Source organism: Drosophila yakuba, chromosome 3L (assembly GCF_016746365.2).
Source record: "Drosophila yakuba strain Tai18E2 chromosome 3L, Prin_Dyak_Tai18E2_2.1, whole genome shotgun sequence".
NCBI lineage: Eukaryota > Metazoa > Arthropoda > Insecta > Diptera > Drosophilidae > Drosophila > Drosophila yakuba.
Window position 1 is genome coordinate 13,848,145 of NC_052529.2, and position 13,459 is coordinate 13,861,603.

At 43.2% G+C, this 13,459-nt stretch overlaps 1 protein-coding gene across 17 annotated transcripts in view; it reads right to left on the minus strand.

Moving 5' to 3' along the window:
* LOC6534033 (CUGBP Elav-like family member 4) overlaps positions 1 to 13,459 on the minus strand; it is a 266,544-nt gene that overhangs the window by 123,016 nt on the left and 130,069 nt on the right. For 5 of the 17 annotated variants that reach the window (XM_015194906.3, XM_015194902.3, XM_015194889.3 and 2 more), the window contains exons 1-2: positions 6,137 to 6,508; positions 4,190 to 4,636 (exon numbers count right to left, since the gene is read on the minus strand). The exons of 3 other annotated variants lie outside the window; for them this stretch is intronic. In XM_015194906.3, the coding sequence (XP_015050392.1) occupies positions 4,190 to 4,249 (60 nt within the window). In that variant the 5' untranslated portion in view covers positions 4,250 to 4,636; positions 6,137 to 6,508. Of the gene's footprint in view, positions 1 to 4,189; positions 4,637 to 6,136; positions 6,509 to 13,459 lie in introns of those variants that run through there. 9 more of the 17 variants (XM_015194891.3, XM_015194894.3, XM_015194897.3 and 6 more) reach the window with 2 other exon arrangements.

The window sequence follows — 13,459 nt, forward strand, 5'->3', positions numbered from 1 at the left end:
ACGTGCAGAAGCCCAAGAACGAGCGGAAAAGAGCAGAAGGCAATCGAAGTCGGAAAATATATAAGTATATATGTATATAAGCATATATATATATCGGGGGAAACCTAATGAGCTGTGCAGCTTTTGAAGTTGCCTCATTACGGTGATCGAATTGAACGGAATCGAACATCGATCGATAGTCAAATGGAAGACCCACAATTAAGGCAGGCAGCCATAGATAAGACCTGGCCTCACGGACTCGTGGAATGGGCATGGACACGCTCGAGGGTGTGCGTTAATCACGCAAGTAATTCTAATGCCCGACCCCTCTACGGCGCTCCTGCTCCACTGCGATAAGTTTTCCGCCGCCCGAATGGGGGTGAGTTTTCCCGTTTTCCCTCTCGCCCGATTTCCCGCTTTCCTGCTTCGCCGCTGCTGGCACAAAGCATAATCAGCGCTGAACATGCCAAGCACAACAAAAGAACCAAAGACTGCTGTTCGCTCTGAGGGTTCGGGGGTGCAGTCTGCGCTCGCTGTTAACAAAGCTATAAAACTGTCACCTCTCATAATCAAGAAACTCAAATTAAGGCAGAGAGCCAGGTCCTAGTCGCGTGTCCTTTGCCATACATAATAAAAATTTAAATCATTGCAGCCCAGCAAAGCGGAATTGAGAACTAAAAAGGATTTCATTAGTAGTTTTTCCAAGGGAAAAGTAAATGAGTTCATTGGCGCATTGATTGGGAACTTCCTTTAAAGTTTCCCGTTGATTTGGTGAGCATTTATCAGAGTGAGCTCTTTATTACTAACCAGTATTATTAATATTTCAGAAAATTGTATGTATTTAATATTTATTTTGTACTTATTTCAGTTTCATATCAAAATGAGTAGAAGGAATTTAGCTACCGTCGTACCTAGTTTACTAATCACTCATCCATTTTCAAGCACATTTCCTAATCAATTTCAAGCACATTCCCATAAAGGATAACATTCCCCTGACCCTTTCGTTATTGTCCCATGAAAGTTTCATTGGCTGGCCAATTTTCGCTTCGTCGTCCTTTGCCGTGGCTCCTTGGGTAGTATTTATGATTATTAGGCTGGGCAATTTGCCGACTTAAGCAATTACCAGCAAGCCAACAAAAGGCGTTGGCGCTTTTCAATATTTATACGCCTGTCACCCCTCTCCACCCAGCAATACCACTCCCATTTTCCTTTGGGCCCGTCTAATGGTATGTAAATGCTTGACGGCTTACAAAACACCGAGCCAAGCATAACAAAAGGCGACCACAACCCGTTATTATTATTGTTGCATACGTCAAGGCGTTCGCGCTGTGCGGTCTGTCTTGTTTTCCCTGCGACTTTTTGTTTCTTCTTCTGCTTTGTTTTCTCAAGTAATTTGCAGTGGCATGTAATTTAATACGCTGCATGTGTGAGTGTATCTGAGTTCTTGTGTGTGTGTGTGTTAGCCTCGGCGAGCTGTTGAATGCGGTGGCCCCAGGTGGGCAATTGTGGGAGGGGCCGTCAAAAGGTAGGTATATTATGCCAGCGGCTGACAAGCCGGGGACTCCTTCGTTCGGACTCCTCAAGATTATTGGTTTCAAGGGTAAAATTATGAAATGAAGTGGAAAATTAAGTGTATGATTGTGCCAAGTGGCAACTGGCAAGAAAGCGCTGTCAAAGGAGAGGAGATTCCAAGTGGATGCCCTTCGAAGGGCATAGTCTCTGAAGGGTAATGATGAAAGGGTACTGATGAGCGGAACTAAATGGAAAGCGGCTAGCTGGATTTAAAAGATAATATAAGGTATATTCCTTATAGCAAATAGCTTTGAAACAATGTATTTTATGAACACTTCTATAAAGAAAAGCTACTACAAATTGTTATGTGCATTTTAGGAACCAATCTACTAAAATTACCTTTAAAGAAACTTTTTGTGTTGGTGTATTAGCGTGTGCCTTTACTATCAGTCCAACAATAAAATCAGTCTACTAAGATTGCCGCAGTTGGCTTTCCCAAAAGAAAACTAACTTGCGACCGAAGGATATAACTTCCAGCGGAAAGTTCGTGTCTCTGACTCATGGCCCAAAATGCAAGAGCCCCAGCTCGAAATGAAATGAAAGCAAAGAAAAGAAAAGGACCCCAACAGAACTGTGTCAACGACTTTGCTCCACTTAACCATTTAACGAGCAAGTTAGCTAACACGTAATGCCAGCAACCAAAAACAACTACAACTGAGCAGCAGCAACAAAAGGATGTGGAAAAATTCAAAACAAGTGGCACAAAATATTGAACAACAATAGGATGAAGCAGGACCGAGAGCAGCGAAGCAACAGAGAACGCATGTGTCATCATTAGAATAGAAGGAGAGTCAGGATAGCGCGGAGCGAAGGACTTTCGAACATCCCTGCCAAGGATAAGAGCAGACAGGACTCGCTGGCCGGAGAGCGGGCGTCGCTGGGAGGACAGGACGCGGGACGCACGCACAAAGGACAACAAAGAACGCCGGCGACGTCATCTAACGCAGTACGCAGCACACAGCACGCACCACCCAACCACCCGCAGCACCACCCTCTTCTTTTAGTGTGGTGTTTGGCTGTGCAACCCCCATCTACATGTACGCCTGATCCTAGACAGCCACCACCATAAAAGTGAAATACACAATGAAATTTACGCAATATCCCCGAGTAACAGACTTTTCTGCGTTGGCGTTGTAATAAAATCAAAAAAATAGGGAATATATATAATGGGCAATGGGGAATGGGGAATGTGGAATGGAGAATGGTGAATAAGGGAAAAGAGGGTGACAACTGGGGCAACATCAGCAACAACAACAACAACAACAAAAACATATGATAAAGCAGTCAGCTGAAAGTGAAACAGATAGATAGATATGGGGGCCAAAGAGGGAACTGAATGTAGTTACTCAACGCAACAGAAATAAATGTAAATCCGATTAGAATTTAAGGTTCTTTTTTGCTTTTCACAAATTCCACAAAGCTGGCTGACAACTTTGGGAGAATCATCAGACTGAAAGGCGAGTGAATGGAAAAGTTGATAAATCAATATGTAGGTTAAAGATGCGTCCATATGGTTAAAGACTAAAATCGGGTTGAAAACAGAAAGCCAGATAAAAGGATATCGGCAGAGCTCAATAAAAGTAAATCACAATCTAGTGTCGTTTGATTGCGGGATTTATGATTCTAATTACGGAAAAATGAATATTTTCTTTTTCCCTAATTGACACACTACTCAATTTGTATAATAAAATGCTCTTTAAGCACACAAAATCAATCTCTACCTTTTTTTATACTAACATTATTTATAGTTTTTATAAAATGATTTATTAACAAAACCACATTTTGCAATATCTTGACAATAGGTAATAGATAACATTAATGTTTATATTTTTGAATACCAAACGTTAAGTCACTTATTAAAATTATAAAACTATTTTACACTTTTTTACTCATATGAATTAATTATCTAAACTTTATAAAAACACAATTTCTTTACTTTGCTTTCACAATTTTCGTAATTTTTTGGCAAAACGTCTTATACGCTTGAGAAACGAAGAAAACTTCAAGTGACCGCATATTTCACATTCATTTTCTTTTCGCTGGGAGTCAAATTTAATCTTTCATCCAATCGTAGTCTACTTTTTGGACATTCCTGCATTTCTTTTTTCTGCAGGACACGGGGCTCTTTAAGTTGGGACCAATGGACTCGTGACAAAGAAACGAGATTTTGGTCATTGTGTAGATTGCGGTGTGTTAATGGCCACGAGACGCAGACAGTCGGAACGGGAGTCACATTGACCTACACACACACACACACACACACAGACGCACTGATTTCGAGTTTTGCGCAAAAAAATTGTAACCGCAATCACCCATACACACGCATACAAACGCACACTGTGACAGAGAGGACGACACACAGACACTGGGAATGATTAATTGTCAAAATATGTTGAGCAAAGCCAAAGGCACGGATGTAAAAAAAAGAGAGGAAAAGCGTCACAACAACATAATAAAAAGTGCGTTAGTGTGTGCGGCAATGTATGCATATGTATTTGTATTAAGTTGTCATTACGTGACTGCGGACAACAAGATTTATTATCATTTTTGGCCCCATCGACCGCCCCGCCCCCCCAGCACTCTCCCCTCTTGTCCTGCGGTGTAAAAATTCATTTGGACTCTCGATTTTGATACTCACAGTAACTTGTTGAGCAAACTCAACCTTCGGCTGGCCGACCAATTCAATAATATGAACCATATGGAACGATTTGCTCTTGGACGTGGCGCCTTTGCGAGAAAAAATTGTTAACGATTTTCACCGATTCTGTGGGAAGCTTTTCGTAAATCTTCCTCTGTGAATGACCGTTGTTTATTTGTCTAAGTTTTGTTTCCTTTAATTTGTATCTCTTGAATAATTCTTTTGATTACTTTTAAGCACTTTTTGAAAGTTTCGTTTCGGTTTTTCACTTGAACTGTCTGCTCTGTTACTCTGTACTGGTTACTTATTGATTTTAATGTATTTTCGTGTAGTTAGCCTTCTATAATGTGTGTATGGCTTAGTGTTTATTATAATTTATCTTATCTGTATTTTCCAGTATTTAAACACACGCGAGTACTTCTCTATCTCTTTTTCTTTCTCTCTGATCTAAAATCGAATTAGAATTTGTGTTTTGTGAATATTAGGTTGTGTTTACTGTAAGCATGGGTAATTCAATGATTTTCCAAGTACAGTTGGCTTGGAAAATTCTCTTGACTGTGAGTTTAATTGCTTGGAATTAAGGTGAACGCCGAGAATGGCAAGAAAATCTATCTGGGTAAATATTTATTGATGTATTTATTGTTTTTGACAAAGCAAAATGATTTATCATTTTTATTCAGTGCACAAACGTGCTTGTGAGAAGGTCAAAGTAGAAAATATGGAAATTTTCGAAAAAGTGTAAATTCATTCATAGGTTTTTAAATTAGTTTAAAGTTCAAAGAGCTAATGAACACACGTTTTCACAGTGCACAAAAATGAATTTCGAAACACTTCACAAATGACCAATCGTCTACTTTCAAGCACTTTAATAAAAATATTGAAAAAATATTCCAGCAAACATTTCACATCGTCTTGGAACAAAAATGGAAAACTCTTCAAAGGCATATTTACTTTTTTAAATCACTCCAGAAATTAAAGCCACCTCCCATGAATATGAAAAAATAGTAATGCGATTTACGACCATTTCAACACTCATCGATAATCAAACTTATTTCGCTATTGGGCCAGAGAAAATAATTTACTGTGAGTGTGGACGCTTTGGGCCACATCAAAGCGGCAGTAAAACATTTTAACCAACTGAAAAATTTCTACCAAATACTGAAATAGCAATAGGAAATCGCTGGCCAAAGAAAGGAAAATCATGCTCTGCTGGCCAAAAATCATTAGGAGCAATGCATATTCAATTAACAGGGCCATATATATTGGCAACTAGCACTGGCACACAACTACACTTAGAATACAACAAAATACAGCAAACAGAACAGATTTTGGCGAAAAATGGTTTCGATGGGATCGAGTGCTGGAGAATTGAAATCGGAATGCCATGGAGATGGAAACGAAATTATGGAATGCTCAAAATATTCAAATTCAAATTCAATGTGAGAAACGCTTTTGGTGCTCCGCAGTGCTTTGCTTTTGGCTTGGTTTGCTTTAGTTTGGTTGGCTTTTTGGGCCAAAATTTTAATTGAAAATGTTTTCGTGTGCTGCGAGCGTGAAACAATTTTCGTTCGTCTGTTTATCTGGGCGAATTGAAAAAAATACATCGAGAATAAAACAGAGCGTGGAAATATTTCCAAAAAGTAAACCTTAGGAAAAGAGAGAATACAAAAAAAAAAACAACCTGATCGGCAATTGGGTTTTACTCTCAGTGCCCAGTTCTGTTTGGAAATTTCGTTGTTTACAAATTGTTTCTAATTATTTTCGGGTTTGTTTATCATGGCAGTCGGTCTATTTCTGGAGCTAATGTTAATGATGCTGATGGAGAGATTTAACAGGAATCGAGTTCTAATGAGTCAGGAGTATCATCTATGGATGCTACGAGTATGTATTTTGGAGCATAGGTTTTTGGGATTCAGGGTGATCTTAGTGGTAATTGCCCTTGCTTACAGATTTAACAGTTATATATTTGAATTAGTTGTAGCTTGTTTTGTGTTATGGGATTTGAGTAAACGAATTGTTGTAAACTTTGTTTGCGATTTTTGTGGCGAATTTGATTTGATTAAATTGGCTGTTATATTTGTAATATATATTTTTGAAGCGAATTGAAATTTTAAATTTTAATTGGTTGATTTTCTTTGGTTTGGTTTTTTATTTTGTTTGGTTTTGTTTTGGTTTTGCTTAAATCTTTTTCATTGAATATTCGTAATTTGTATTATCGCTGCGTTTCAATATGCGTTTCTGAATCGAAGAACAAATGTCACACGACAGTCGACGAGAACTATACGAAATATTCCGACTTAACTACACAGAACTCAATATCATACTGAAAAAGGACGGCGCTTACAACGGCGTCCAGAGCCCCAAAGATCCGAACCGAACCGAACCCGAGCCCGAACAAGTCCCTCGTCCGAACCCGAACCCGAATCGCACCGAACTTACGCCCACCCGACCAATTCGAACCAGCAGCGAACGCAACAGCCCAACACGCCGGCAAAACAACAACGCTCACACGTTCGAGGTGGAAAACGCTTGTGTGGGCGGTGGGTGGTCCACCCTCACGGCCACTCGGCACATTTCCCGAGCGTTGCGACCGTTTCGAGCGTTGCATCGAACATGTGTGCTGTCGAACAGGCACGCGGCGAGCATTCATAGCCGAAGCATCGCATGCTCTACCGGATCTGCTGGGGTTGTAACCTCGAGGAGTGGGGTGTGGGGTGGTTGCTGCCACTGATAATGGCTCGCTTGTTGCTCGCAAGGCTTACGCTTGAAATATCCGATAGCAGCCTAGCAAGGATCCCCAGCTGAAAGCCAGCCCAATCGAACTAGAAGACCCAATCGCGCTACTTTGGGGCACAACAAACGCCACAACGGCAAACACACCGAATAGCGGCACTCTAGCAGTGGAGCAGGCTGGAAAACCCAACAAGGCCTAAAGGGAAAATCCCCGAACCGGGGGAGTCGGGGGGCATCGTGACTCGTATCGTGTTAGCCGATTCCGATGCCGATTCACGCGCAGGCGAGGCTCTCTCGCTAGCGCCCTCTCGCTCTCGCTCTCCAGGCCCCCATCTCGTGGTCGGCGGGTGCGAGCGAGACGGCCAGTCGGTTAGTTTTGGGGCCCTAGATATGTAAGGTGTCTTGTGTAGTGGAGCGGAGTGCATCTGAGTGGGAGAGCGCGAGAGCCATGTGCCGGGCTTACTGGCTGGTTGCTGGTTGTCTGCCTGCCTGCCTGCCTGCCTGTCCGCCGATTGTAGGGGGTATTCATTCGTAGGGTACTCAAAGGGTGGACTGGGTGGCAATGGGTGGCAGTGGGTGGCCTGGGTGGGGGTGGGTGGCGGTAGATGGCTGGCACGGGGAGTTATGATGAGGCCGAACCGCGGCGAGCGGGCTGAAAACATGTGCGTTTCACTGCCCCTGCTGCTCGGTGGAGAACTCGTCGAGAAGTTGTTTTTGCATTTTCTGTTTTGACTGGAAGTGTGCTCATCATTGCGATGATAATTTTCTGTTGAATATTTATGAAACACATGACTCACAATGTGATTAAGGCTGCCGTTGCCGCTGCCACTGCCGCCTTGATGGCCCAAAAGGCGAGCACACACACACACACACGCACACAACGTGGCTGGAAAGCTACGCCAATAAGAGCAAGGAAGAGAGTTCTCTAAGAGCGCGAGTCCTTGCTGAAGAGCGAGTGGGTAGTACGCACACACGCACACAGGCACACCATTCACCGAAATGTTGGCAAAATTCATCATCATGAGCTTGATGTTGATGACGACGCACGAAGACAGGAAGAAATTAATATGCGAAACGCAACAATTTTTGCCAACTACAACATCCACAACAACAACAACATTATCAACAAGAAGAACAACAACAACAGCAGATGGAGAAACACTTTTTTAGTAGGGCTCAGAGCCGGCAAAAATAACAGCAACAAGGAAAACATCTGCGAGGCATTGAATAATGCCAGCCAAGTTTTTGGGGCGCGGCTTGTTGTGCTTTTTTCTCGGGAGTTTCCCCTCATGGTCGAGACACACTTTTGGCTTGTACTGCGAAACGGTTATGGCTGTGATTGATTTCCCAAGGTAATTTCTCAAAGGGACGGAACCGGGACCCCTTATGAAAATATAATTGGGCACGAATACCGATTACTGCCAGCAATCATGACTTTACAGTTGCAAGTGGTATTCAGCCGTAACAGAAATGAATACGCCAAATACTAATGATTCTCAATAATAGATTTTATGCATTTTTGGTGGACAAACTGGCTTCCTTTAAGATAGGATTTATAAAAGGGTATCAATAGAAGCACTATGATATCTAAAGAAACACGTTTCCTTTTCAATTTAGTAAATTTTGTATCGGTTATTCATTGGTTTTGTCTGATAACCATCAATGCCGGCCAATTCCCGCTGGCCAGCTGCTTTAATCCGCCAGCTAATATGCCAAATCCATCAATAGTCAGCTCGATTTGGTCGAGTTTCAGTTCGGCTGAGTTCAGTCAGTCATTCATTCAAGCTGCTAACAATCTCCGCCGTTGACAGACTCGGAAACCTAACAACCTGCCAAAGCAGCAATGAATGTCGTCTACTCAGTTGCCTGTCCATCTGGCCCGCTCCACCCACCGATCACCACCTCCTGCCCTTTAGCACCACCTCCCCCCACGTGACACCGCCCATCCACCCACCCAGCATCCTCCACCCCACGGCACTCCATTGAAGCGTTATTATTGTAGCTAGCTGTTATTCTTTTGCTGCTATTTTTGCTACGCGCTTTTTGCTCTCGGTTCTTTGTGCGTGGGTGTCTGTTTCTATCTCTCGATGTATTTGTGTGTCACTAGGATACGCAAAAGCATCACGCGCCACAGCCACCCATTCCGCCCGATTCAGCCATCCAGCAACCACTAGAGCAGTCGGAACCGGAGCTTCAGGACCCGTCAGTACCTCATCCTCATCCTCATCCCGTTTCCCATTCCCATTCCCATTCCCCGGCGACCGTGGCCGCGTTGTCTTGGAGTTTTTCAATTTGATGTGCTCGACCGATTTTCGCTCATTTCAAGCGCGGGACAACGTTGTCAGCATCGTCCATCCTGGCGCTGTTATTGTTGTTATTGTTTCCTCGCGTTGCGCTTGTCGTCGCCAATTTATCGCATTTTTACTTTGATTTTGCGTTAATTTTTAGACAGCAACAGCCGCTCCTCCCGAGAGGCTCTCGTTTTTCGGACCCAGTTCGCGCTGTGTATTTAGCGCTAAATGGTGTGTTGATATTTTCCCTCTTCATCTCCCTTTTTTTTTTTACGCATTTTCCCATGCCCCATGCCCCCCGCCTCGGAATCCTGCTGCCCCCGGAGGCAGCCAAGTGCGAAGGCATATAATCAGTGTCAAGATGGCGACGATGATATGAAATCAATTTTACAAGCCGAGCAAGCTATGTAGTTGATGGAATGCTAAGCGTAAAGCTGACAGAGAAATTCCCAGCATTTCCACGGCCAAGTGTTGGCCAAAATAGATATGCGGTGAAGCCGTCAGGAACAGTGATGTTTTCCTTTTCATTTTTGAGTTATTGAATCAAGTCCAGCTGACTTAAGTCTTTATGATGAAAAGTTAGCTTTTAAAACTCCCTTAAGCTATGAGATGTTATCTTATTTAGCCTAACATTTCTTGGAACAACCCGAGATTTAATGATTGATAGGGAAATTAAGAACCGCCAGGCAGTAATAAAGTAGGTCATACTGATGATGATTGCTGTACAAAATATAACGCTTTATTTGCTATATAAATTTCATTTTAACTTTCGGAATATACCCTTCTTCAGGAGCACTTTCTGTGAATATAAGAAAACTGCTTTAATATGCACTAACTTATTATTGCGAAAAGGAAATAGGGAAAATGGAACTTCTTCGCAAACGTGGAACTGAACAGGGCTCTAAAGGCATTTTACGAATCAGTTATGAAACGGAAGGCAACTGGTTATGGGCTAAATACACTCAACTTATCGCTTTTAACATATTTTCAGCCAGCCAAGCGCCGGAACTTTGCTGTACGACATTATTAAATCCTGAAATGGCAATAAATTCAATAAAACGAAAAATCACCGATGATTTTTCTGCCATTTACTTGGGCTTTATGCACTTGGACATTATCTGACACTCCCACGGCCCCATACATACAGATACACATATATATATACACATAGCCACTTACAGCGAGTCAATGTCATTTGGATTTTACATCTTCTATACGTACAACAAGTCGTTAGGCCGAGTCGGGCACTCAGCTCCAGAACCATTGCCTTTATGCATCAACGAGCACACAAAAGTGGAGGAACCCTCCGCATCCGCATCCACATCCACATCCGCATCCCCATCCGGATCTCCTTGCCCCCACCACATGGTCGATATTTATGCGAAAATCAAGCGATAAATCTAAATTATATGCCAGTGCTAAAGCTAATGCCAGAGCAGAGCAGCCATGACGGGGCAGCCTTGGCTCCTGAACCCATCCCCATCCCCATTCCCATCCTCCTGCTCCTGCTCCAGTTCCAGTTGCCATTGCCCATCCTGGCACAAGGAGTATTATTATGATGATTAGGCATCCTTCGAATGGCCTAATTAAAAACGAAACGAGAGGCGATGCTGATAGATTTTGATTATCATATAATTAGGAGGAGTCTCGTGTGCTCTCTCCCTCTCTGTGCCGCATTTGTCATCATCCATCAGAGGCGAAAAGGTCGCCGAATGGGATACTTTTCCAGATGCCTGTCAAAAGTTGGCCCCCCAAACGAACACTGAACACTGAACCGAAACTGAATGTCCTGTCATACATGTCGCAAAATTTCATTACGTCTGTTACGTTCCTAGTGCTGTGTCGTCAAGTTTTCGTTACGCTGTCAGCCGGCGGCGCAGGGGTCAGAGGGCACCACATCACCAGATTCACATCCACATCCTCGGCATCAGCAGAAACGCTCTGCGGTCGAAAATTAATGAAAATTTCATAAACTGACGGGGCCTATGTCAGTATGTGTACATATCTGTGTGTATCTGTCTCAGTCTCAGCAGCAGAAGCAAAAGCAGAAGCCATCGCAGTGTTTGCGGTTTGCCATCATAACTTAATTAACAGCCGCACAGAGCGAGCGTTGTGTCCCGAAACCCTAGGCCAATATCAATCCCAAACAGCCAGTCCAGTCCAAGCCAAGCCAAACCAATCCAATCCCATCCAATCCTATCCAATGCTATCCAATCCGGTCCCAAGCCCTGCGACCTTATGTCCCCCGGAGCACTGATAGATACCGGGCATGATTCGCTGTCATCCCCTGCTTTGCATCTGACCCATCTAGGGCTGATCAAGTTATAAATAGTATTTCATATTTCACAACCGACGCCCGTCGACCCAAAGAACTATGTCAAAGTAGCATATGTTAGGCCAAGGGGGTGGTGCTGGCTCAAAGGCCGCCCAACCGGCAACCCTTTCGGCCCCTTGGGGCATCAGAAACTTAAGGGCGGCACCAGTCAGCCAGTCAGCCAGTTGAGTCGCCCAAACACGTACTCATAATAATATTTCACTTTGGTCCCACAGAGGAGGTTTCCGCCTCCCCCCTCGCCGCACTTCTGGTTTGCTCTGCTGTGTTGATAAATTGGCGACAGGGTATAAATTAAGAAATTGTACACTAATTGCGTAAAAAACTTGCTGTAGCTGCATACTTTCAGGCGGTTTTTCAATGCCACCGCGGAAGCGGGCAGGATATGGAAAAGGATCGCAGGACGAGGGCCCAAAGTGCGTGAAAGTGTTGCCGCATTGTAAAAAGTTTTATTTATCGATTTTGTTTTGCGACCCGCAGCAACCAAATAGCCCCCTCCCTATTGCCCCCCCCCTTTCTTGCCCCATTTCAATTCCAATTTTATGTTGTATCAAAAATTGTTAAAGCATACATTTTGGCGTTTGGCAGCCACTGACTAAGTGGGTGGGGTTGGGGGTGTAGAGGGTGTAGGGGTGGGGTACCCATCATCTGCGTGTTGCTGTTGCTTTTGAAGTTTGCACAACACAAAAACCGCAAAATCTAATTAACGGGGCGCTTGGTCTTGGTCTTGCCATTGTAGAGAAGGGGGCGGGGCAGCCGGAGGGGGCGGCATTTGTGGGCGGAGGTAGTTTTGCGAGGTGGCGCGGTTAGCGCGGGTTTTCTTTTGCTGGCTGTTCCTGGCATTTGGCTTCGGGGCTTTTCCTCCCTGCCTTCTTCTTCCTCATCTCGTAGCCGCTGGAACTGAAACTGAAAGAAACCAAAAGGGAAGCTGAGGAGCTGAGGAGCAGGGAAACTGGGGAGCTGAGCACCGCTTTCAAGAGCCAAGCCAAGAATAAATCGAAAGTGTTTTCCGAGCAGGTGACAACCAACACTTTTGCCAACAACATGCCATCAAGCCACAGGATCGATGTCTCTTTTAATGGCGTGCGAGCTCCTTTGAATATCACCTTCAAGGATATTAAGTTTAAAGAGATATTTGCCATTTCTTTACTTCAAACGCGTCGCCGGTAGTTTGTGTAAATCGCAGGAGTATTGCAATCACAACAAATTATTTGAAAAATAGCAAAGAGCATACATATATAGTTTTCAAGTATTCATAAAATATTGTGAATTTAATTTAAGTTTATTCAGGAAATGGAATAATTATAATAAGACTTTTCTAAGCTCATTTAAGTGTTCCTCCAAAAAGTCCTTACAAAAGGACACGCAATATAACGCTATTCTATTCTTCCTTTTCTATCTGTAAATTCCAAGAAATTGAAGTATAAATCAATTCTTAGAATTGCATCTTTCAAGAAAAATACTTTGAGAACTTTTACTGAGAAAAAGGTCTGTTCCTTAAACAACTTCCATTCTAAAATGTATTAAGTATAGCCCAAGAACGGACAATATATTCATGATTAATAAAACAATTAAAGCTGTTCAAGTGCTTTGGTTACTTATTCTCAGCTTAGGCACCCCATCTACATCGTCTTTTCCGCATTTTCACATCCTTCGGCTACCATTTCTTTGTCATTAATCTCACTTGAACAGATTCGTCCTGCTGCTCGACAGCTGTGTCAACTTTAAGCATCATTTAAAGTATTTGGTTTGTTTGTCAATCTTGTTTTACATATTGCACGGAGTCGGGAATCGGTAGTCTGGCGATGGGAGTTGGGAGTCGGGCCCTCCTCCACTGCCAGTGCGACTCTATCGGGATTGACAGACCTCAGTTAGTGTCATCATAATCATTTTGTCATTAATATGTCTGACTGG